General features: G+C 38.9%; 1 protein-coding gene across 4 annotated transcripts in view; it reads right to left on the bottom strand.

The window, feature by feature from the left end:
- The window catches only part of MBP (myelin basic protein), a 286,643-nt gene that overhangs the window by 38,918 nt on the left and 220,969 nt on the right, over positions 1-26,756 (bottom strand). For 2 of the 4 annotated variants that reach the window (XM_073631223.1, XM_073631225.1), the window contains one exon: positions 11,792-12,210. In XM_073631223.1, coding sequence (XP_073487324.1) covers positions 11,792-12,210 — 419 coding nt within the window. The remainder of the gene's footprint in view (positions 1-11,791; positions 12,211-26,756) is intronic. The other 2 variants (XM_073631224.1, XM_073631226.1) reach the window with 1 other exon arrangement.

Below are 26,756 nucleotides of genomic sequence, written 5' to 3'. Positions count from 1 at the left end.
TTGAGTCTGCCAGTATGGTTCACCCAATGCTACTTCCTGTGATGCTGCAGCAATGCTGCACTGCTCATCAATTGAGTTGCTACTTTCATGTAGACTGTGCCTGCTTGTACTACAGTGGGAAGAAATGTTACAGGTGGCATGACTATCAGCTGGTCATAAAGAAAGTGACCACACCTAGTCCCGCCTACTACTTTCTGGATTGTCAGCACTGCCATTGTTACTGAAACATCTCCCATAGTAAATTGCAGCTGTTTAGACTGTCATACAGGAGCCTTTAGTTGTACTTTACGTTTTAACACCTAACAACAGACACAACAAGATGCCTGCCACACCCTTGGGTACACCCTTCTGCCCAGCACTGTTGCCAACCGTCAGTATTGTTACTGGCAGCCAGTAAAAAACTGTCACTTTTCTCTTGCTAGTAAATACCAGTGACAGGAAAGGGTTGCCAGTTAAAAATATGGCTATGACGCTCGGCTCGGAACTGTGCATGTCCCTGAGCTACTTACTTACTATATCAAAAATAAAATAGGAATTGCCTTAACATCTACCTTAAGACCCCTTTCACACTGAGGCGCTTTACAGCGCCTCAGTGTGAAAGGGGTCTTAAGGTAGATGTTAAGGCAATTCCTGTATAGCGCCTGTAAAGAGCCGCTCCTGTCTCTCCAGTGTGAAGGCCCGAGTGCTTTCACACTGGAGCGGTGCGCTTGCAGGACAGTAAAAAGACTCCTGCAAGCAGCATCTTTGAAACGGTGAAAGAGCGGTGTATACACCACTCCTGCCCATTGAAATCAATGGGGCAGAGCGGCTATACTGCTGGCATAGCGCTGCTTTGCGGTGGTTTTAACCCTTTCTCAGCCGCTAGCTGGGGTAAAAGCACCCTGCTAGCGGCCGAATAGCGCTGTTGAACTGACGGTGAAGCGCCGCTAAAAATAGTGGTGCTTTACCGCCGACTCACCCACCACCCCAGTGTGAAAGGGGCCTAAATCATATTGCTAATTGCATATTGTATTTATTTGTAGCCTAAATACTGAAATGTGTACTTAATACTGTAATTTTGTAACTTTTGGAAATGCCAGTAAAAACGTGGCTGTGCCAGTAAACTGTGGGTGTCATCAGTAAATTTCAGTCTGGTAGGTTGGCAACACTGCTGCCCAGGTGATTTTTTTTTTTTAAAAACAAATGACCAAGTCCATACTTAAGGGCTTCTATTTATGTCAATGCCTTTTCTCAACATCTCTGAGTAAATGTTCAAAACAATATTTCTGATTTTTATAATAATCACCTGTATGTTACCGAAGCTGGGCTGGAGGCAAGATGCAACTGAAGAAAGCATTTCATTGATGATCACAAGAGAAATCCATTTTTGGCACCTCTGAAACTCAGAAGTATACATGACTGTATTGGGTTCCAATCGCCATTTTGGAGAAGGCCAAGGCCTTAGCAATTGCTTGCATATGAGAGCACAGCACTGCTCATAGCAGAGTGAAGGTAATGCACAGAGAGGAAAGGAATGTAAGTTTGTGGATATAGTTTAGTGCCATCTGGTACAACAAAAGCAGTATTGTAGAAGATAGGCAGATGGTTTATCTATAGTGCACTGTAAAAGTGTTGTTTGATGTTCTAATTCTGGTCAAAGTGTGGAAGCCCTTACTTTAAATGTTAAAACCAGCATCACAAAATGTACTGTATATAATTACAAAATATTTACTGGCTTTTATTTAACTAGTTCAATACTTGACACTTTCACCCCCTTCCTGCCCAGACTATTCTTCAGATTTCAGTGCTCTCACATTTTGAATGGCAATTACACAGTCATGCAACACTGTACCCAAATTAAATGTTTTCATTGTTTTTAGACAGCTGTAGCCTTTTGGTGGTATTTAATCAGCACTGTTTTTTTGCTATATATAAAACAGAAAAAAACTTAACATTTTGAAACATTTTCTGTTATAAAATATTGCAAATAGATAATAATTCTTCATAAATTTAGACCAAAATGTATTCTTCTACATTTCTTTGGTAAAAAAAAGAACCCAAATCAGTGTATATTATTTTCTTTTTCTGAAAGTTAGAGTCTACAAACTATGGTTGGTTTATATATTTGAAAATCGATCATGTACTGACTACCCATCTCATTTCTTGAGGCTCTAAAATGCAAGGACAGTGCAAATACCCCCCAAATGACCACTTTTTGGAAAGTAGACATTCCAAGGTATTTCGTAAGAGGCATGGTAACTTTTTTCATTTTTTAACATTTTTTCCCAATTTTTCCCATTTTTTTCAACCTGTGACCAGAGCAGTACAGTGTTACCTCAATGCCACTGTACTACTCTGGGGAGGTGATCAGGATTTTATGTGATTACTGTGATTGCTTAAAACAGTGGTGATTACTGTTATAAGCAATCATTTTTATGAATGGCCTCCATTCCATGCCAGTGTGTACTATTGTAATTTTAGTTAAAACCCACAGTTATCACATGGTACAGATGCATTGTGATTGGCCCTGTCTGTACCGTGTGATCACCGTGTGACCAATGAGAGAGATCATAACAATAGTACACAATGAATGGCTATGAATGAAAGCCATTCATTGAGTACAACTGACGTGTTGCCAACCTTTTTTTACTGTCAAAACATGTAAAATTTACTAACTGTGCACATTTTTTACGTACGACCTAAAAAAAAGAGGGAACTCCTATTAAAAACTAAGACAACTAATATTTAAACGGTATAAACACAATATGGATACACTGACAATACACTTAAAAAGCCAACACAGCATGACAAATTATCAGCCCTTGATATTTACAGACAGCTGTAAAAAAATCACAGATTTTTACAAACTACCAGTAAATTTACTGACGGTTGGCAACTCTGCATGTGATTGCTTCAATTGGACACAGTTATCACATGGTACCGGAGCCAGCCCAGTACAATAATCTGTCATCCTCTGTGTCCATTGAATCAAGTTGCAGGGTGGCTGCTGGAGTGCGCAAGAGGCACACGACTAGGAGGAGGTCATATGAAGTCCACCTAGGATGGGAAAGCTCCCGTTCGGCTGTCTTTAGACGATAGGCTGGGCAGGAAGCAGTTAAAGACAGTAAACTGACTTACCTTATTCCTTTTGGAATGTCTCTGAAAGAATTCTATGCTTGAAATACATGTGGGCAGTGTTAGTCCAGACCCCATAACAGCAGACAATTGGGGAAAAAAAGGTAAGCTGCATGCATGTCATTTGCAGCTCTGTACATTTTTGTTTTTATACAGTATTCATTAACAGCAAGTGTTTTACTTTTCCCTTCAAAGTGATTTTATGAAGTGCAAATTTTTGCGGATTTGCCACTAATAGGATTTTGTTCATGATTAAGTAATTAAAGTGAACATATGTTTGCCTTACTCCTAAGAACCTGGCTGGTGATACATTATAAAAAAAAAACCCAAAAAGCATTTATAATCTTCCTGTAATGTGGCGATCACCGTTAAGTAGCTCAGGCATGATAAGGTGTTGGTATAAAGAAAATAGTGAATTTGCATTCTCATTGGGGTTCAAAAGGAGTAGAGGCTGTTTGTTTAGCAAAGTGAATGTTGGGCTAAGGTTAAAATAACATTATATTTGTTACAAAAGAAAACACACATTAAAAACATGAATGAAACCCCACACATCCCATCACATTTTTTTGTTATCATGGTTAGGACTAAAAAATAATCTTTGTAAAAAATATTCCACTAAACATGAGACTTATCCCCCCGCAGCACCCACATAGTACAGAAAAATATTTGTGGCTAAATCCTATTTTCTGACCAGGGCAGTTTTTCAATGTAGCAATGTTGTTTGTTCTGATGTGCTACAGCTTCAGTAAACATTCATTCCATTGTTGGAAAGTTCTCAAATCACCATATAATGAGTTGGAAAGTTCAGCTGACTGTATCTTTTAATAAGTTAAACTGAATAATGATGGTAAGTGTGCCAGTTTGTTCAGTGGTGGAAAAGTTTGAAATAAAAACACAGAATCAGTATGTGCTGACTGTAGAAGATTTTATATGTCGGCGAGGAATGTGTGTGTGTGGGGGATATGATAGCGGTAATGCCAGTTGTATAAATAGCAATTGAAATACCATTGCATAGAGCACAGGTAAGGATAAAGCTCTTTTATTTTAGTACAAAAAAACATGGCCTTTACAATCACTTTAAAGGATAATGTCACCTTTTGGGGAAAAAAAATAACAAATGCACATGTTTTTGCAGGAAAAAAATGTGCATTTATTTTTTTTCCCTAGGGAGCCTGGAAAGCATTTTACCCGTGATCTTTGAATCAGTGGCGCAATGCCAGACTCCTGCAGACAAGCCCTGCAGCTATCAGCCCGTACCCGCATACAGGCTGACTGTTTACATGCTGCAGGGCTTGTGAATGAACTACGAGGCTGCACATCAGTGCCTTCGCAGTCCATTCGGATCAACAAGCTGTCAGCCGCAATGGCTGGTGGTAGTTGTAGTTCATGCATTCACAGGAAACTGTGAATGAATGAATGAAGCGGGCGTGTGGGGGCAGAGTCACACACAGCCGTGTTATTTTCAAATAATGACAGCGACCGTGGGGAGAAGATCCCCCGATTGCTGTAAGAGAGGGTGGGGGGTGGGGGGGGGGAGAGGTTGCAGCTGCTGGAACATGTTCCATGTTCCACCCTAAATACGGGTGTAACATGTTACGACAGGTGAACTTACCCTTTAATCCATAAGCAGTATATACAGGTATGTATCTGTGTATGGTGGGGAAATAACAGGGAAATAACAATAGAAATAACAATAAAGTGACTTTCTTTGGATTTAATCAAGCTTTTTGGTACAAGTGTTATCCAAAATGTAGCAAGACTCAAATAGTAAATTTTTGTGTAAGTTTAAAGACCATTTGAACCTTCACTTTGCCTTAGCTAAATACATGCAATGTGCACCAAAATTAAAAGTGTTCTTAGTTTGTTGTCTTAAAGCAGCCACAGCCTAAGAAAAGGGCCTGTGCCATGCCAGCAGCTGCAGAATGAGAGACCCTTGCTCTCTGGGGAAGCAGTGGAGAGGTTCCACATGTCCCCTACTTAAACTGGCCCTACAGTAGGTGGATCCAAATGCAGCTGGTTCAGCAGGGTTTGGCTTGCATTTCAATCTATATGTGGCGGTCCCTGTTCGACAAAAGTTGATTGTTATATCTGTTGAATGGGAATGCTAGAAGACTTTTGTTGATCAGCAGCCATATCAGTGTATTCTGACAGCAGAGAGTCCTGTTGTTAGAATTCAATGTCCCAGCGGGGGAGATTCTTCCCTCCACCTTGTCTGTATGGATGGAGGAATCCGTTCCTTTTTCTTAATTTAACCTGCGGGCTTGCATGAAAAAAAAACGAATCATCTATGGCCAGCATTAGTCAGACCTCTAGCTCTGCAATTGGCAAAGCTTATGCTTCCTACTGATTAGGGGGTCTGACACAGCAGGGGGAGGGTATGGGAAGGTTTGGACCTTGGAAGCATATGAAGCCAAAACTCCTGATCTGCAAATGTGTTCCAGGCTTGTCACTCAGATGCTCTTGTTATACTGATTCACACAATGAGGGCATAACTGAAAACAAAGTGACATGGTGGAAAGAATTATGACATTACAACAGGCATGTGCACCAGGATTGCTGCCAGGGGCTGATAACTACTCTGTAGCCAGGTGTGTAAAAGTAAGGGTGTTTTAGTGTCCCTTCCACAACTCATCTCTGACATGGAATTAACCTTCTTCCTTAAATGTGAACTCTAGGCCATTGTAAATTAAAACATTGCTTTATTGTTTATAAACTTGGGTACACTAAAACAAAAAAACACAAAAAAAAAAAACACAAACAAAAAAACGTGAGAGATCCCCGTACTAACACAAGCCATGTTAGTATAGCCATCTCCCCCAGTGTGCCTTTGTGTTCTGAAGGAGGGACCCCCTCCAGAACACACTGATCAGTGCTGGCAGCCATTGGCTGCCAGCGCTGATTGGATGCTAGTTTTCCAGCATGCCCACTTGACAGAAACTGGTCAAGACCAGCTTCTGTAGGACAGACATGCCGAACGTAGGCCGGTTCCTGCTGAACTGACCATTTTTGGCCCATGTGTACCTAGCTCAATTGAAATCTGTTTTTATATTTGCATTTCCCTTCACACAGACAGAAAGTGGGAGTGCCATCAGTAAGAGCCAATCAGGTTCTCCTGGATTCACTCTCCAACTCACAAAGGGGCAGGGAGCAGACAGATAAGATCATTAATTTGCTGCTCTGCAAAGGGCAGAATGATGGCTACAGGAGAAGACATTTGACAGCCATCTGTTTCTACAGTGATCCATCAGATGGGGGAGTACAAATACCATGTATTTGGTGATGATGGGGTGGGGGTGTTGAACTGTGTTAATGGAAATCAATAAGTTAATGTATATAGGGCATACAAATGAAACACTGAAATGATTATTTGTGCTTGCCATTTTGTTTAACCTTGTCCTCAGAACCCTTCATTTTATCATTGACAGCCAGATTTAGCCATAAAACTATACAGCAGGAACCACCAAATTGTGGTCAAATAAAATAAATAATATCAAAGTAAAAAGGCAGTTAGTATTTATGCTTTATCAATAAATGTTTATTATACAACATACAAAGCTCAATATTAACACAATCATGTAAAATCAAAATACACAGAGTATATTACATGAATCAAATACATTGAAGTTGTTTATAAGTGGCAGTTAGTATCAATTTAAGCAGTATAATATATTTGCAGTTATAAGGAGCCATTACAGTAAAATAAAAACACTCAGTAATCAAGAAACATTGTAGCTATGCAGCATATAGATTATATATATTTGATTTTTTTTATAACACTGTATCTTAAAGGAGTGTACCACAATTCATGTTACATTTTGGATCAGAGCATACAGAGAATACACATAGAAAAATACAGTGCACACACTCATCATGAGTGTATAATACAAGTATAGCCAGGGCTCCACCCTAAAGCTGGTGCAGAACTACCTACACTGGTGGATGCCATCTGACTTTGAACTGTTTGTGACTGAAAAGTTAGAAGGTTAAGACAGGCATCACTTTATGTACCATAGAAGGAGAGCAACCGCCTATTACCACCGAGTGATAAATAAAAGACAGTACTGTGGACAGCTGGTCACTATAGTCAAAGCCACAGTGTGTCACTATTAACTAATTGCATACATGACAAACGGCATCCTAACACTGCATACTTGCAAGTAGAAATCAGGCAGGTTAATATGCAGTTTGGCTCGCCAGCATATGGATTGTTTTAAAAGGCTTTAATAGAGGCTCTAAAATATTTGTGCATGTAATACAATCCATTACCTACCTAATGTCAGTTGCATACAAAGGAAACCCCTTCCAAAAGCTCCTCACCTCAAAATGATTATTTTCGTGCAAGTAACCAGGGCATGCACTTCTAAATTTGTAGATACATAGATTTCTATTTCTCTACACACTTAAGCTGGGTACACACTATTCGTTTTTTTTTTGTTCAACCCAAAAACTGTCAGCTTCGTTCAGAGCCGCTGTAATAACCATGCTAGGTTAGTTCAGTGATCTCCCCCCGCCGAGCTATTGTGTTCTGACAGGGGACGGTCCTCCCGCCAGAACACTCCGATCAGCGCTCTCTGCCATTGGCTGAGACGTTGATCGGGAGTCGGTCGGATGCTGGTTTTCTAGCATGCACGTCTGACGGAATGGATAGATGGCTTCTGTTGGACAAACATACACACGGGCCGAATGTGGGCGGTATTTTTTTTCAACTGGTTGTTGCCTCCTGACATACGGCCCGTGTGTACCTGGGTTTAATGAATGTATTGATTGTAAACTTAAATTTGTTCTGCAATTGGATATGTAAAACTCCTTTCAGGATAAAGTTACATGTAACAAAAGGCCATAAACCTTGGCGACACAAGCAAATAGTGTTGCTTGATGAAATTCAGCCAACTTATTTTAAGTGTGCATGCACAACCAACAAATTAATGATGGAAACCCCAACTTAACTACTGTGATCCATCCATGTGACCACGCATCAAAAGCTGACAAATTTCCGATTAGTGGTTACTGGTGGAGATTTGCTAACGTCGTATGAATACATCACATAGCAATTAAGATTTCCAACTTTAATAAAACAACAGAACTGTATCTGTTAAAATCTTAAAGTCATCTAAAGTCCAATTTTGAGGATCAAATTCAGCAAAAAGTACAATTATGTCTACTGTGTTTGATAAGAAAGGCTTAAGATGGACCCCACATTTTATACAAAGCAGGCACTTATGTACACTTCACTGTACTAAGAAATTGTCCTTCTACTCATTAGTTTAGAAAGTGCCCTGAGATTATACAATTTGAGGGAAAAGTATGTCCTGAGTTTATCTCTGCTGTTTTTGTTTTCTGATGTCTGTCATCTGCTAGTGCAGACTGCTATGGATAAATGGAAAGTATTGTACATTATGGTTATCATTAATACCATATGTCACATATGAAAGAATTTATACAAAGTACTTCATCTAAGGTTCATAGGTGTACAGAGTCCCATCATTTGGCAACAATCATGTTAAAAAGTACCGCAAAACACCAATTCATTCACAATGTAGTCTTTGGACATATTTACGCCTACGAAATTAGCATGACAAATTTATGCTCTTTCTATAAAGCCTGTTTTACAGTGGTCACCAAACAAAAGTAGGATTGACCACTCACATAAACAAGCAATTGTTCAGCTAAAACAAAGGATTGGCTTGTGCTTAGCGTACCCATAATCATTTTAGCTAAAATCTAAACAAAAGCCAAGCGATAATTACATTGCAAAACTGTAATGATTTCTTCGATTACTTGTGATTTAAAGTGGAACCGAAGAATAGAGGAATAAGGAGCTAGCTCACTTATTTATTCAGATCTCTGCTGATCCCTTAATAGAACAAAGATTAACAAGAAATAACAGGTAATTTGTAGAGAAGGAGCTACATACATTATCTATACCTCTAGACAATTCACAGAAGCATAATGGGAACAAGAAAGAGGCAATAAACCATTTACATATACTAATGGCAGCGTACCTAAAGAACAAAAACAGTAATATAAACTCCTCATCCGAACCCTAATGTTAGCTTGTCAAGAACAGGCTCCGCTACAAACATCTAATACAGTAGACTTTCGTTATATAACATAATACAAAGCTATATAATGTGCAATGACACACAGATCACAAACAAGCTTTTACAAGTCTAATGGCACTAGCCTGGTAAAAGCTGATGAATTGCTATGGGTCACTTATGCACCACTTTTACTTATGAACCACTGTAATTACAGCTGTTCTATATTACCTGAATATAACTCTATTCATTTTGCTAAGTATATTACATAGGCAACTATGTAACTGTAGTATGTTCTATACACTAAAGTCATTTAAAATACTCATGGTAACATGATACAACAACATGTTCATTTTTAAATGAAAGCTAGCTACATAAAAGATATAGAAGCAATCTTTTTTAAACACTCTATACAGCGCATTTCTGTCCTTGTGATGACCTTGGCTCAGAGAATACTGAACAGTACTTCTGTCCAAGTCTTCCAGTTGAGTTACCGTACAACCTGCACCTTTGTCAGTTCTATACAAGTATCTGTATCATCTCATATTATTCCTCTATTGCCCTTGAACATCTAGCCTTTGCTACGTCGGACACTACTTACATGTCATTCTTTTCTGTACAAAAAATATTAAAGTTCTTTCACACCGATTTATATTAAGAATAAGAGTCAAAAAGGCTCCAAATGTCAAGGCTACAGAACATATTTCAGAGAGCTCAAAGGTTCCTTTTTTTTACAATAGCAATCAATGACAGATCATTCTGGTGCTTGAAAATAGATATAATTACAGGCATTGGAATAAGCCAATGCCAAGGCTCAATGTACAATTTATTAACAAGGATAAACCATTTTGAAACAAAGTTCCCAAGGTGATCATCAATGACAAGGAATAGACAAATTCCTGCAGATTTCAGTATCCAGTCAGTTCAAACTTAGGTATCAACTATATATATTTAGGCGCATGGCTATCTGATATCTGGGATTTGTCCAGCCATGCCATTGACCCATTGCATTTTTGTAAAAATTTGGCATCATAAAAAAAACATATGGCATATAGGTTTTAAATTTGACTATTCATGTAAAATATAGCAATCAATATACATAGAGGTCTATTATTACACAGTTGTAAAATTGAATACAATCTGTAGTACTGTATATTTGTATCTGCTGCAGTTGAGTATGACACTAAGACTCATTGGGGTTGATTTACTAAAAGTGGAGAGTGCAAAATCTGGTGCAGCTCTACACAGAAACCAATCAGCTTCCAGAAAGAAGCAGTTTGAGGCTATTTTGGACTCTTACGGTACCGTACAAAGGCTATACATAACCAAGATTTTATATATATATATATATATATATATATATATATATATATATATATATAAAGTATTTTTATTAAACAAGTCTAAAAACATCTAAAATTATTGATCAAAGAACATATTTCGCATATTCAGCTCTATAAGATCTATTCGATAGGACGTAGGTACCATTTTTACTATGTGTCTTTATTTTTGGCACTCCTTTTTTTCCCTCAATCAGCTTCTAGGTTTTTTAATTTTGTCAAAGCTTAATCGAACAAGCTGAAGTTAGAAGTTGATGGGCTATCATGTACAGCTCCACCAGATTTAGCATTCTCCAGTTTTAGTAAATCAACCCCATTCTCTCTTTATATATTTATTTATGGTACTTGCACATTGTATAGAGTTGTGTACACAGACATGGTAAACAGCACACATATGCAATGGCAGGTCACCTGTTACTGGTTGACCTTGAATTTTTGATATATAACTTATGACCAATAAATGTCATAATTATATGAATGCCATGTTCAATTTATGGCTCAATTAAGTGGCATCAATCATGTAGATTCGTCTTTGCCAGCATATTAATTAATGGTACCATAAAATGAAACATTTTCAGTACATTTTTAGGCTGATATCTACGTAAGTCTACACTTGCCAAGCAGATTGGTCCATATTTGGTGTTCTACTTATTAGAGAATAGTAAAATACTGTTCAAATTTTAAGAAACAAAACTGGTGCTCATGGCTGTAGTGCTGAGAAGTTTGGATAAGCTAACATTCTTGCAATATGCGATTATTGAAAATGCTTTCCAGGTAAGATGGCACGTAAGATGTCAGACACATCCCTTGTGGAATAAGGCACTACACCAAACCGGAAAAGAAGGATCAATATTTAAAAGACATACTGCATATTAAAGCCCAGGTAAAGCATTTTTTAATTTTATGGACTGCAGAGAGAGTAGTCTGGAATTCACATGTGCACCAGTACCAATTTTAGATTGACTCCTGCTAAAGCCACACCCAACCACAACACAACAAAACAATGTACCTTTGCTAGATGCATTGGATAAAAATCTACATGTACACAGCATAGATGATATAGCAGTCAGAAGAAAACAGCTCTGCCTCATTTATTAAACAGTAACAGGTTATCTACTTATGGCAGAATTAAAGTACAACATGAATACACACGATTAGTAAAGGAGGCATTAAGATGATTCGAATCAGCATGTTTCTTAGGTATTTTTTTTTTTTTTTTAGGTAAAGACTAATGCAATCTGTCCTCTGTGTCACTGTGTATTTGTTCTGGTTAGTTTTTTCCTATTCCTCGGTGCTCACCTTTCCCTTCCTAGGAACGTGTCTGTCACCTCCAAAGAACCTGCCCAGGGAGTCAAGAAAGCCTGTGTCTCTGTATCTGCTGTGAGCTCCATGGCCATATCTAGAGCGGTCTGAAGTGCTTGCTGAAGCCATTGGCTTTGATCCGTGGCGGGACAGTTTCTGAGAGGCCATCAAATCCGTGTCTGGTGAAGTTGATCCACTGTCCTCTGGGATGGTTTGAAGCTCATCTGACTCAGAAGGCCGATCTTTGAAGGTGTTGTCCTCCCTTCCTGGAGCATCTCGGGAAAATAGGCGGACCAAATGTGGGCGAGGGTCAGTTGAGTTGGCTTGCTTCCCATTATCCTGGGGGTCTTCTGTGCTTGTGGAGTCAGTCACCGCCGTGCCCTTGGATGAGGTGCCATTGTTCTGGTTCACATCTGCTGCAAATAATAAGAGGGAGATGTGAATGCAGGGCTGTGAAAAGAAAACAATGATTCCTTCTTCCCACTAGCCTCATCTAGCTATTTCATGCTAAACTCCAAGTATATGTTCATAGCACTTTATAGGAAGGAATTACACTAGGCAGAATCAATCCAGAGAACATATTTACAATGTTTACTGAACAATTGTATGTATATTTTGTATCAGTTATATACTTGTTACACTTGTTATTAAAAAAGACAAATTATAATTAATCTCTGCATGTCAAAAATGTTAAAATCTATGTTACATGATCTATAGGGGTTATGCAAAGAAGAAATACTGTAGATAGAAGCAAGTGTCACAGAAGCACCACGAACTTTCGTTCTTTACACTGTACATTAAACCAAAATCTGTCCTTTGTCTCTACACAGCAAAGTAAATGTACTATCATTAATCACATTTTAAAACAGTTTTTATTTTTATAGAGAGCAACTTATAATGCTGATGTAACCAACATGAAGAACTCAGTAGGGGTTAAAGCAAGTATGTTACCTTCTCTAGGTTAGAAAAGTACAATGCCAACACGGGACAGTCAATAGCAAAGGATGGCCCAGCTATGTTGCAATGTATTATGGCAAAATATATAATAAATAAGGTAAAATGAACACTCAGCTACAGGTCCTCAAAGCTTCTTTTTTTCAACATATACCAATCTTGCCCAGGGAAGAGGCAATATGTAACAACACAATAAATAATAATTCTTTAAACATCTCAGCATATTACTACTTCATCTAAATTCACCTATAGACATATAATACCATTGTATCACATTTAGCTTGTTTGTAGGGCTGCAACTAATGATTATTTTCATAATTGATTAGTTGGCCATTTATTGTTTTGATTAATCGATTATTCGGTTAATAACCTTTAAAAAAGTGTGGTGTATAATTTAGTTAATGTGTAAAGTTTTAAAAAAAGGTAATTTATTCTTAAAGCGGGATTCCGGCCATAAAAAAAAAAAAATTAAAAGTCAGCAGCTACAAACACTGTAGCTGCTGACTTTAAATAAGTACTTACCTGTCCTGGGTGCCCGCGATGTCGGACGCCTGAGGCCGACCTGGCCCTCGGGTCCCGGCACCGCCGCCATCCTAGGTAAGGGAAACAGGCAGTGGAGCCTTGCAGCTTCACTGCCAATCTCCTACTGCGCACGCGCAAGCGCTCTGTGAATGGCCCCGTGGTGTTTTGGGAAATCACACAGTTCCCAGAAGACAATGGGGCCGCTCACCAAGGAGCAGAAGACGCAGTGGAAAAGGAAGAGGCAGATTAGGAAGACTGCCTAGCAACAAGGGTTTAGGTAAGTTTAAATTTTTTCTTTTTTTTTCAAATGATTTTTTTAATTTTTTTTAGGATTTTTGGTGTAATTTTTTTTTTCAGGGTAGCCCTCCACTTTAAATATCTCTATGCAGTGGTAAATATAAATAACCAACTATATGGTTAGGGAGCAAAATATTGAATCCACTCTGAGAATAACAGACAGAAGAGATATACTGTACATACTATTAGAGGAGATATACTCTATATACTATTAGAAGAGATACACTGTATAAACTATTAGAGGAGATATACTGTATGTACTATTAGAGGATATATACTGTATATACTATTAAAGGGTGAATCTGGTAAATATCATCAGACTCAGTGATCACATTTTTTTTATTAAAAACAAAAACAATGTCTTCCTTCAAAAATAATGTAATTTTAAGAACGTTCGTTCTTTCATTCAGCAAATGTACAAAGATTTTTCGTCTGAATATTCTCGTCTGAAAATTGATCCATGTGGCCAGCATAAGGCTCTGTACACACCTATGCAGTTTGCTTTTGATCTGTTTCTGCAGTGCTTTTTGCTGTGCGTTTTGATTTCTGCGCACGTGATTTTGCTGCGATTTGCATTTTTTTGGCCAATTTGTTGTTGGGCAGATTAAAAAACACAAATTGCTGCAAAAACGCATTACATGCTTTTATGCAGCTTTTCAATTGAAGTATATTGAACCAAAAAAGCTACGTTTTGCGTAAACGTGTCCCATAGGAAAACATGTAGATGAACTGTAGTGCGTTTCTGCAAAAAGCACCAAAAAACACATAGCTGTGAACCAGGTCTAAGACGTTTAGTAACATAATGGGGTGAAAAAAACTAAAATTAGCCCTTTATAGTACAAAAAAAGCAGATGATCACTACTGTAAGGCCTCTTTCACATGAACGATCCATTCAGGTCCGCCTGTCAGTTTTTTAGGCTTGACCTGAATGGACCCTCCATAGACCTCTATGAAGCGTCGGATGTCAGTGGTGACATGTCCGCTGACATCCGACCCGCTCTGATCCGAAAAAGTGTAACGGAGGAAAAACCTACTCTTCCATCCGTTTTCAGATCGGATCGGGTGACGACGGACTCTACGGTCCGTCGTCATCCGATCCCCCATAGAGGAGAGCGGCGCTCTGACAGGTCTGTCGCTGCACAGTGTGCAGCGACGGACCTGTCATCTGCCTGCTCAGCGGGGATCGGCGGAGCGATCCCCGCTGAGCAAGCGAATGTTCACGGGGCGGATCATCACGGACCCTTAGGGGTTAATTTTTTTTAGTGTAGACCTGTGAAAGTAATATTTTCAGTAGCGATTATTTGCTCTTCTATAAAGCGCTCATTTTAGGGTTTTTTTTTAACCCCATTATGTTACTGGCCGATTAATCGATTATGAAAAAAGTAATCGATTAATTTCATAATCGATTAGTTGTTTCAGCCCTACTTGTTTTTGCCCATCTGTGATTGTTTGAGATGTACACTGTGCATATAACCTTCAAATTCTAAAAGTACCTGACAATCAACTGTCTGACTTGGCTTCTAAGCCTGTTTTCCACATACTGATTGTCCAACATAAAAGGTCAGGTAATTGACATGCCAGCAACTGTTTATATAAGCCTAGTCATGACTAGTTCTCTTTAATGGGGGGCGGCAATCGCACAGAGCGGGCGGGAACCTCCTCCTCTTTTCGGGTCCCCCACCAGCGCTCCTGGCTACTCCTCCCCAGCCAGTGCCCCCATGGTAAGCCCCTTCTCATGAGGGCACTCAGGTAAGTAAAGGGGTGCTGACACCTAAACATTTTTTACCTTGACGCAAGGAATGCAGGAAGGTAAAAAAGTTTAGACTTTACAACCCTACTATGTATGAGAATCAAAGACTAAAGACTAAAAAATACTAAAAAATGTACTTGCAGGTACAACAAGGTGTTTGTGCATCATGAGTATTGTCACCTTTTTTAGGCTGGTTCACTTTACCTTCACTAATATGCTGTGATGAATGACATATGAGCTACAAAAGCACTCAATCTACTAATCTAACTTTCTAAGCACAGTTTTTAAAGACAAGACAATCAACTCATGGCAGCAGGCCACAGTCCAAAAGAAACATTGATGTTTATGAAGAAGTTAAGACTGTTCACATACTGTAATACATTGTGGGAATATTCACCCCAATTACACATATGAACTGCAATATTTAAACCCTTAGGCCTCATGCACACTGGACATGATAAAAGTGGCAGTAGCATTAGCTGTAGAATGCCACATTAATAATGCAAGCTTTGCAGCGTTTTTGCATTAACGTTTTGCCGTGTTTGCGCCAGATAGCCGTGGTTTGCCTCGTTTTTCAGTGTTAGAGCGTTTTTTACAGCTGCAAAATTCAGCTGCTCTTCAAATGCAGTAGTTCTGTTTTTTTTTTTTCCCAGCCTCAAAATGCCCCTGTCAAAAAATGCTGATAAAAGCCTATGGGGGTTATTTACGAAAGACAAATTCACTTTGCAATGCAAGTACACTTGGAAGTGCAGTCGCTCTAAATCTAAGGTGTAGATCTGAAATGAGGGGAAGCTCTGCTGATTTTATCATCCAATCATCTGCAAGCTAAAATGCTGTTTTTTTTTATTCCTTGCATGTCCTCCTCGGATCTACAGCAACTTTACTTCTAAGTGCACTTGCAGTGCAAAGTGGATTTTCCTTTAGTAAATAACCCTCTATGTGTCCACGGACACATGAATAACATGCTGGGGAATTTACTGGCTGTAGAAAAAATGCCTGACACCCCAAAGCAGCAGCTGTAAAAACACCTAAAGTGCATGAGGCCTAAGGCCTCATGCACACTGGATGTTTTTAGTGCTGCTCCTTGGGGCATCTGACATTTTCGTTCGTGCTTCTAAACTCCCCTGCATGTTAGCCTATGTCTCCATGCACACATAGGCTTTTATCAGCATTTTTTGGCAGGAGTTTAGAGGCTGGGAAAAAACACACTGCCATAGTGTCCAGGAACAGCAGAGTTTGGGCAGAAAAAGATGCTTGACCCTACTAAAGCTGCTGAAAGCGCATAAATGCTAGGTGCATTTATCTCTTAAGCTTTAATTCATTTCAAAGGCTAAAGAATAAATGATTAATTCTGGCCAATTAAATGAATTACCACCTAAGAGCTTGATGCCTGTAAAAGTTCCTAAAAGCTTTAGACACTTTTACAAGCGTCAGGCATTTTTTTCTGCAAAAATGCTGCTGGCTTTTAGGAGAGTTAAATAAATGTCCTGTGTGCATAAGGCCTTATACAAAATAAGATGCATTGTGATTTTATCCCAAAATTAAAGGGGTTGTAAAGTCTCAAAGTTCACCTTAATGCATTCTATGCATTAAGGGGAAAAAACACTCTATGCTGCAGTGCCCCCCCCCCCCCCCCCGCTTTTTCTTACCTTAGCCCATTCGTTTAAGCGGCATGCATCAGCCCAGTGACTCCAGCCGCTGGCTCTCATTGGACAGATTGATAGCAGCGGGAGCTATTGGCTCCCGCTGCTGTCAATCAAATTCAGTGACACGGGAGCGGGGGTCAGGCTGTGTGGCGCTGTCTGTGTCAATTGACGCAGCAGCAGGATCTGGGAGCGCCCCCGCACGCATGCCCCCAGGTAAAGCAGATTTCTGTGGGGGCACCCGATGAAGGGGAGGAGCCAAGAGCGCCGCAGGGGCACCCCAGAAGAAGAAGATTGGGGCTGCTCTGTGCAAAACCTTTGCACAGGGCAGGTAAGTATAACATGTTTGTTATTTTTATTTTAAAAAATCCAAACTTTAACTCTTTTTCAGAAAAAACAAACTCCCATAAAATTCTTCATTTAGGACAAGCAAAAAAAAAAAACAGCCATTTGTTAACACAATGGATACTGGATGTTGGGTTGTTGCTACCTGGATTAATTTCAAAAGCTAAATGTAATTCAACATGTAACCAACTCAAGGTTTGACATTCTTAAATCTACAGTATCTAATGAAAATCTCTTACAGTGGGACTTTAGCTAAATGCTGCATGGTTGAAATTTATATGTGTTTGCTGTATTACCTGCCAAAGATTTTGTAATTATGATCAGCCACTCTTATGATACACACACCTCTGTTTATCAGGAGGATGAGTCTTCCTGGTTTGTTACTGCATCCTGGGGTCAGATCCTTGTTCAGAAGACAGAGGTGTGATACAGATTCATTGTTCACAATTAGGAAGCTGAAGGTGTAGAGGTGACATAGGAAGCTGAACTGCTGAACCAGGAAGATGAATTACTTAGTCATGAACTACATATGCCACCGGTCTGGCTGTGCAGTGTGGAAAATGTAAGTACAGTAAAACCTTGGATTGCGAGCATAATTTGTTCCAGAAACATGCTTGTAATCCAAAACACTCATATATCAAAGCGAATTTCCCCATAAGAAATAGTGGAAACTCAGATGATTCGTTCCGCAACCATTGATTCATAAGTCCTTCAGTTTATAGTCCATATAAAAAGATTATAGTAATGTGATAGGTTGTGTAACCATAAAATGTCCATCCACAAGGGGATTAGAAGCAAAATCCAGCAGGAGCTACAGAGTATAAAAGAGTGTAGCAATATGGTTACATTTAATGGAGGGATAACATTTAGCAACTCACATGGTTGAAGATTAAAAGAGGCACATCTAAGTATGCAGGCATCCGGGGGAAAGCTGTCCACACAGACCGTCCTCCGCACCGCCGGCTCTCACCACTATCAGTCTGCAATCCTGATCGGGAAGACTACCCTGCAGTAGAGGGATTTAAAAGCGAGGCTTGACGCGCTCATGGAGCACAGCATGGAAGGGATGACACCGATGGTGTTGTGGAGGATGATCTATAAGGACATCTTTACCCCAGATGCCTGCATACTTAGATGTGCCTGTTTTAATCATCATCCATATGAGTTACTAAATGTTGTACCTTCATTAAATGTAACCATATTGCTACACTTAGAGGCGCCTCTGTTCTGTTTTATACTCAGTTGTGATGTGACGCTACTTGTATATCAAGTCAAAATTTATTAAAAAATTTTGCTTGTCTTGCAAAACGCTCTCAAACTCTTAAACCAAGGTTTTACTGTAAATCAAAAGATTGGCTGAACAGAATTACATTTTGTGGTTGATAAATCATAATATATATATTTTTTTCAGCTGTGTGTTTAATGGCTTGCCTGGAGTTCTGCAAATGCAACTTACAATGAGATCAGACACAACTTTGATCGTAATATCTTGGACATAGTCAATTTGTGTAAAAAAAAAAAAAAAGTTACAACTGTCTACAAACTTATCACAACTAGCACAGGTCATGAAATAGCACACTTTGTGGAACAACTTATATTACGTATGAAGCACTGGACAACTACAATTGGGCTGTGAGTGCATCGGACTTCCAGAGACCTACAGCACCCAAAATACCCTTATAGGTTTAATATGAGCTAATACGATGCTCATATGATCATAAACTTGTGAAGGCATGACATCTACTGGGAGAGCCATAAACTGCACACAATGTACATCCCTCGATAAAGATGAACATCATCATACAAGGAAACCATGAATGAAAATGCATCAGCACAATATACGCAAGTTTTTTTTTCCAGTCCTGCTGGTCCGGATCCAGAGATGTACTTTGTACCCACATGATATTTTCACAATCTTCACACAGGGGTTAGTAGGGAAAGGACTCAGGACTAAACTCTGGAGATTAGTATTCAGCAATCACAGTAGGAACATCACTGCCCAAACCTACGATTTCTACTGATCCAGGAACATTGGCACACACCATAAATTATATAGTTATCACACTGCTGAATAAGCACAGCTTTTTAAAACCCTTTTTTCTGCTATCATCAAAATACAATGTTATGATACACACGTCAATGGATGGAAGGTACAATGCTTGAGGATTCATAAAGCAATGCCCAAGCACTCTGTTATAGAAATCTCAGAACTGTTGTCCTAAAAACCATAAGATAGATTTGAGCAGAGGACAAAGCGTCCCTTGTATTTTAAGTGCAATACAAAAAAAGAATGGAATAGTTTCTTGCAAGCTGATAATGTAAAACAGACTCTCTTTGTTAGTTAAAAATAGCTCCATGCATTAATACAAAGAATATTTATACCCCTAGAGCATTTTCTTCCTCTCTTTAAAATAAAGAAGCCATAAACTGTCCATTGCTTCCAGCAACTAGGCTGCAATAGTCAGACATTTTATCCTCTGTAAAACCAAAAAACAACAAATTTGGTTAACAAAAATAACATGATTTCTACATGATACAATTGGTTAAAGCGGAATTTTAAAAAAATTGGGCCTCGGGCTGTTTAAGTCATAATGTGCTAGTATGCATCCCATACTAACATATTCTGACAGACTTACCTGAAAAGGCGTGCTGTCACCAATGAAGGCGCTTCCATCTTCACCTGGTCTTCTTTCCGAGTTTGCAGATATTGGTGATATGAATGGCCGAGGCGGCTATGACATCACTCCCACGTACGGCACGGCTCTGAAAGAACGGCATGGGCATACCGTCCCTTCAGAGAGCATACGCTGTCACCGGCTGCATCTAAAGTAAATATCTCTTAAATGGTGCACGTTTAGAAGATATTTACTGTACTTATATGTGAGCTTTATTATAGGCTTACCTATAGGGAAACATCATACTCCCACTTTAAAATGTCACTTTGGGATTTATACTACATGTATTATAGGGTATGAGAAATGCTATGTACATATCATTTTTGTAATGTTTCTTTCCTAATGTAGAAAAAAAAAGCAGAAAAATGTAATTTCTTTTAACCGCACCTGATATTGGCTTATCAATAGGGTTGCACTCACAAAAGGATTATGCAATTTCCAACAAAAGAGCATTATATACATCAAATGTAATGTCAATTGGAATTAAATATTGTTGAAAATGAAAAGAACTGTAAATAAACTCTAAATAATATATGCTAATGAAATATACCAAAACACATCTATCTTCTATAAAAGACACAATACTAAAGCCGAAAGTTTGTAATTTTTTTTTTTTCAACTTGAGTTATTTAACGAAGCTTAGACACCCAGTTGGAGCCAATGTCATGTGTGGAACATTTACATTAATGTCATTTATCATCCACTACCCTTTGGAGGACTTCGCTCCCCATGGCTCTCAAAGTACAAAGACATTTGAGAGTATTTCTCCATCACACTGTGCCCTTTTGCTACACTGTTACCATTGACAGTTGTAATGAGCAATATGATGATGAGCAGCTGGTGATTGGCTTAATGTGTCATTCAAACTGCGAGCCTTACTTGCAGATTAATGTAAAATATTAATCAAATGTCAAGCAGGGGAGATACTTGACCACTGAATCAGGGAATGGTAAGATCCATTTCACTAAGTATAGTATATTATAAGTGATATGATATGTACACACTGCATTTATCTCTGAATATTAATATAGTGCATGTTACCTTGACAAAGATCATAAGACAATTACAAGCTGCTTATGACAGATCACGTCCATGTTATATGTATCATATATTATCTCAAATGTGCAGCTTTTGTACCTTTGATATTTAAAGTGTAAACCATAACAATAAACTTCTCTTATTTGTTCCCTTTTGAACTGCTAAATATACCAATGAAAGTGTTTTGTTATGTTTGTTTTATAGGTGCAAAAATACCTGTTTATTTTGCGAAGAAAAAAATGAGCTTATCATTTATTTTGTTCTCTGCCTGTGCGCAATGAAGGGTTATGGAGATGAGAAGGAGGGAAGGGGATGAGGGCAGGTCTGTGTTCTTTGAAATCCATCAGAAATTAAGTAGGTAGGGCTGACACCACACACTTTAGGAAAATACACTTTGTTGTCAGATCAAAGAGGAAGGTAGGCACTAACTATATTTCTGGCACATCAACAGTTATTTTTCTGTACTCACAGCATGGGGATAACATATGGAGAAATGTGTGTGCATTTTAATTCAGTCTTGACATACACCTACTTAGAAATAACACACAAACAAAAAATCCCAGCACACTTACCAGCTAGCATGCAACCCAACCAAATTGACCCTAACAATTCACGTAAAAACAGAGGGTTTCATTGCACACATTTGCAAATATATGTGGAAGACGCTCCACCTTAGAAAATCTCAAAAATATGGAGCCTTGACGTGGGCACTGCAGCTTCCACATACAGGATACTGTATATGCAAATGTGTGCAACAAAACTCTCTGTTTTTAACCTGAATTGTTGCAAAGTGAGCAAACAGAAAAAAAAAATCTACATCAAATCAATATTTGGTGCGATTACCCTTTAGTCAGGGATTTTGTAGGGTTAGAGTCAGGTGTATGATTAACCAGTTATACCAAGCAGATGGTAATGATCATCAATGTCATATGTAGGTTGAAACAGTCATTACCTGAAACAGAAACAGATGTGTGGAAGGCTTAAAGTTGTAAAGGCAAAAGGTTTTTTATCTTAACGGGATTAAGATAAAAAAATTCTTCTGTGTGTGAAATACAGGCAGATACTTATCCATCATACCATACCATCAAGGAGGTGTCTGATTGGCCCCAAATTTGTTGTGCAGCAGGACAATGACCTCAAATATACAGCCAATGGCATTAAGAACCATCTTCAGTGTAAAAAAGAATTAGGAGCCCTGGAAGTGGTGGAGTCCTGGCCTCAACATCAATCTGTCTGGGATTACACAAAGGATTTGAGGCAGCCTACATCCACAGAATATCTGTGGCTAGTTCTCCATGATGTTTGGAACAACCTACCTGCCATGTTCCTTCAAAAACGTTGTGCAAGTGTACCTAGAAGAATTGATGCGGTTTTCAAGGCAAAAGGGTGGTCACACCAAATATCAATTTGATTTGAATTACTCTTTCCATTTTGTGTATTGATAAAAATAAACTATTCACACTTCTATTTGTGAAAGCATTCTTAATTTACAGCATTTTTCACACCTGCTTAAAACGTTTGAACAGTACTGAGCATTCTCAAAGGTTTAAAATGGGCTGACAAAGGAGTCCTTTGACAAACGACCCCTGGTTCACATGTGTTTGGACAGTTTATGAAAGCATAAGATGTTGTTTAGTTAGTACAACTGTATCTGGTCACTGAATGTAACACCTAAAAGGCTCTATCAACATAATGGAGCTCAGCTATGAGGAAAATTTAGCTGAAAGGAGTTTATTCTCTCTTGAGAATAGGAGATTAAGGGGGGATATGATCAACATGTATAAAATAAGTGGTCCATATAGTGAACTTGGTGTTGAGTTATTTACTTTAAGGTCATCACAGAGGACATGGGGTCACGCTTTACTTTTGGAGGAAAAGAGATTTAATCTCCAAATACAGTACGGCTTCTTCACAGTAAGAGCTGTGAAAATGTGGAATAGACTGCCTCAAATGCTGGTTCTGGCCAGCTTAGTAGATTATTTTAAGAAAGGCCTGGATTCTGTCCTAAATGCACATAATATAACTGGATACTAATATTTATAGGTAAAGTGGATTCAGGGAATATCCGATTGCCTTTTGGGGGATCAGGAAGAAAATTTTGCTGGAGCAAACTGGATTCAAGCTTTGTTGGTTTTTTTTTTGCCTTCCTCTGGATCAACTGTGGGTACAGGATAGTGTATATGAAGGTTTTCTATTTTAGTGTGTTGGTTTTCTCTCTTTTTTTCTCTGTTGGTTGAACTGGATGGACTTGTGTATTTTTTCAACCAGAAATGTGCATTGGGGTGCAATTCAAATGAACATACAAAGATTGTATAGTGCGTTCGTTACTGTAAATTGCTGTAAGCTGTGCAATTTTACATGTATGACTGTAACAGAATTACCGAGATTGCCATTTGTGACCTGTTTTTATTTAATGTAATGTTTTTTTTTTTATTAGAAAATGTTTTGTCGGCACCTGTTGCTCTTTCTACTTATTTTTACAGCTGCTGCACTAAAACATCAATACCTATTGCTGTAGTAGATGTGTACTTGCTTCTGCTGGTAGCACTACTGTGGGGAGTCACTAATCCATGCCTGTGAAAGGGAGCAGAGTGGCAGAGAGAGTGAGAGAAGACAAGACAGTGTGAAGGCTGCTGTGTGAGGCCACGTTCACTATTTCCAACTACAGGTACATTATACCCTTTCTTTGTAACCAGAGTGGGTTCAGTGTTTTCCTTACATTGGCATAAACAGAGTTGACGCTGTTGTCCCGGTGTGTAACTCTCTTGTGCTGGTTTTCTCAGTGGTGAATGGATGGATCTTGGGGGAGGACATTGGTGGGAAAGTGATGGTGTGAGTTATAAGAAGTCATGTATAGACACAATGTTGGGAATAAGTAGAGGAGGAAAGATCTCCCTGGGGGAATAAAGTGCTGTCTGACCCACTTTGTTTCTCATAAAGGGGTCAACAACTTCTAATACGTGTGTTTGGATACAGAGGTGGGGCACATAAGGTGGCATAGCATAAGGTAGAATGTGAAGAGCGCTATATATTGAGGATACACAGAGCTATTTATTTTTATACTGAATCACTGCATTCAATACTTTTTGAAAAGGGAAATCTGACTTAAAGTTAATTTTAACAGATATGCTGCTCACATTCAAAACCATGGGAGAAATTCACTAAAAATAGAAGAGAGATTTCTAGCATCAGCTTGCTCGGTTAAGCTCTGAAAATGAGAGAGCGAGAAATTGTGTGGTTGCCATGCACAGCAGCTCCAGATTCTTGTTGCTCTGGTCTTCGTAAATGCCTCTCAATTTTATTTTAGGAGTGAAAAAAAAAAATCACAGACATGACGATCCTACAAAGAGATGGTACTGCTGAATCATCATTGATGCCTCCTCTACAATCTTTCCATGTTACTTGGAGCTGATGGCCTAACCCTTTTTCCTTCAAAGTCAGTAGCAGCCAACCACGCAGTGATGTTACATTATTACTCATTCTCTTATATACAAATGGCAAAACCTTCATGCAAAACAGTTATCACCTCTCTTATCAGAATGTATATTGCCCCCCCCTTGACTTCACTAGAAAATCTTTCAACAAAAACAGGCTAGCACAGTGGAAAGTGATCAGGGGAGAGATTTCCAGAGGAATGTCATGAGAATATTACTGAGCTAAGTATGTGTGTACACCATACATATATCTGCTCTTTTATATATACCCATTGGCGGTGACAATGCTGATAACCTTTCTCTTCAACCTACAGTATGTAACAAAGAAAACCTGTTGTTTTCGAGGCTGTACAGGGTGACAATGTTGCAGAAAATTCACAGAGGGTCATTTAATGTTGTCAGAGGCATTTTCACTGGCAGGATTACCAAGTATTTAATATTTGAAGCAGGGTCTTCATTGCAACATTTAAAGTTAGTAGATGTATTTGAGTCTATAGTTCTATGATAGAGGAACTGTGCATTTCCACATCTAGCTTTTATAATAAACTCAGATTATTTGAACATATTTACTGAGCCATACTGAACATAACATTGCTTCCTGCTATGGATTTTTCCAAGTGTTTTTAAACTACTAAGCCTCAGAAATATTGTTGCTGTTACAATTAATATATATAATCCATAATCAGTAAATTTTAAACCAGCTCTTCAGAAAAATAAATAAGACACATCTCTAATTACTTCAAGATTTTACTGTACTGCTGCAATTTTAAGATGTTTCCTAGCAGCGGACCAATACACTAGTGCAGAACTTGACAAATTTGCTTTGAATCTAGGATCCAGCTAAGAAAGTTGGAAAGCAGCAGAGCTAAAGTTTTTTTAAAATTTTTAGATGTTAACCACTTGCCTACCGGGCACTTTCAACCCCTTCCTGCCTAAGCCGATTTTCAGCTTTCAGTGCTCTTGCACTTTGATTGACAATTGCGCAGTCATGCAACACTGTACCCAAACAAAATTTTTATCATTTTTTTTTTTAGATATATTTAAAAAATATATATATATTATTTCCGTTTTTTGCAAATAAGTAATTTTTATTCTTCACTGATGAGCACTGATAAGGCTGCATTGATAGGCTGCACTAATAATTAGGGAACTGATTATCAGTGAAAATGTGCCTGTCAGAATAGTTGGTTACCGTCTCTCCTTTCCTCATGCTGTGACAGCACGAGGAAAGTACTGCCAATAACTGGCAAGTCTGTTTACAATGTAATCAGCTGTGATTGGACACAGCTGATCACATGGTAAAGGGCCACTGTGATTGGCCCTTTACCTCGATCTGTTATCAGTTGCATCTGAAGGACACAGTGATCGCACAGGGGGGGTGAGATTCTGGGAGCAGTCAATAGACGCCCTTCCAGAACTAGCTGACTGCTCAGTCAACAACCAGCTGCCTGGCACTCAAAACTGCATGTTCGGGGCGTCAGGCAAATGGGCTGACAGAAGCCCATGCACAAGGTCGCCAAGGGCGACTTGGTGACTGGCATTTGTCGACCCCTGCACTAGTGTATCCCAATGTAAAATACTGTGTGCTTAACAGGAAAAAAAATATTTTCGGATTACATTGTGAATGTGAAAAGAGATGCAAATGTCAATGTTATGAGTATACCCAAAACAACAGTACCAGCCTAGGAAAATGTCTCCAATACCAGAACATAAGTGTGAACAACAAGCAGACCATGAAACATTCCATGTGTATGTCAATGCAGTAAAAATGTCAAGCTACAAAAGCCAAATTCACTGCCATGCTACATAAGTCTTGTTTCCAGTTTTTCGGTGTTGGCTAAGGTGCCTTTTTGATATACTGTACAATATTATAAGCACGCATGGACATAAGACAACTGTTACACAATCTGTCCGATCACAAGTAAATAAGGAAATTGTATTTTGTCTATGACTACCCTCTGGGTTTCTCTATCTTATTGTGAGGTGCACTGTGAAGATATGCTTAAGCCCCACCACTAAAAGAGAGTCAATTCAGGCAGCTCTGGAAACACTCCTAACAGGGGTATAATGATATGTACTCGCACCATATATACTTGGTGAGAGACTGGTTTGCTAAAACTTCACACTCTTGAAGACCTCAGTGTGCAATACTATCTGACACCACTAGAGTGTTGAATAGTAGTGTGTTCTCCCATTGGCTACTGTGTGCCCTTCCTCACACAGTGTGTCTGCAGGAGTAACTGCACTGGCCAGGCAGGGGGATACCACACACTCAAAAGTGTGGGATAGAATCAGTGCAAAAAA

The sequence above is a fragment of the Aquarana catesbeiana genome, linkage group LG05, assembly GCF_042186555.1.
Source record: "Aquarana catesbeiana isolate 2022-GZ linkage group LG05, ASM4218655v1, whole genome shotgun sequence".
Lineage (NCBI taxonomy): Eukaryota > Metazoa > Chordata > Amphibia > Anura > Ranidae > Aquarana > Aquarana catesbeiana.
This window is presented reverse-complemented; position numbering and strand designations above follow the sequence as displayed.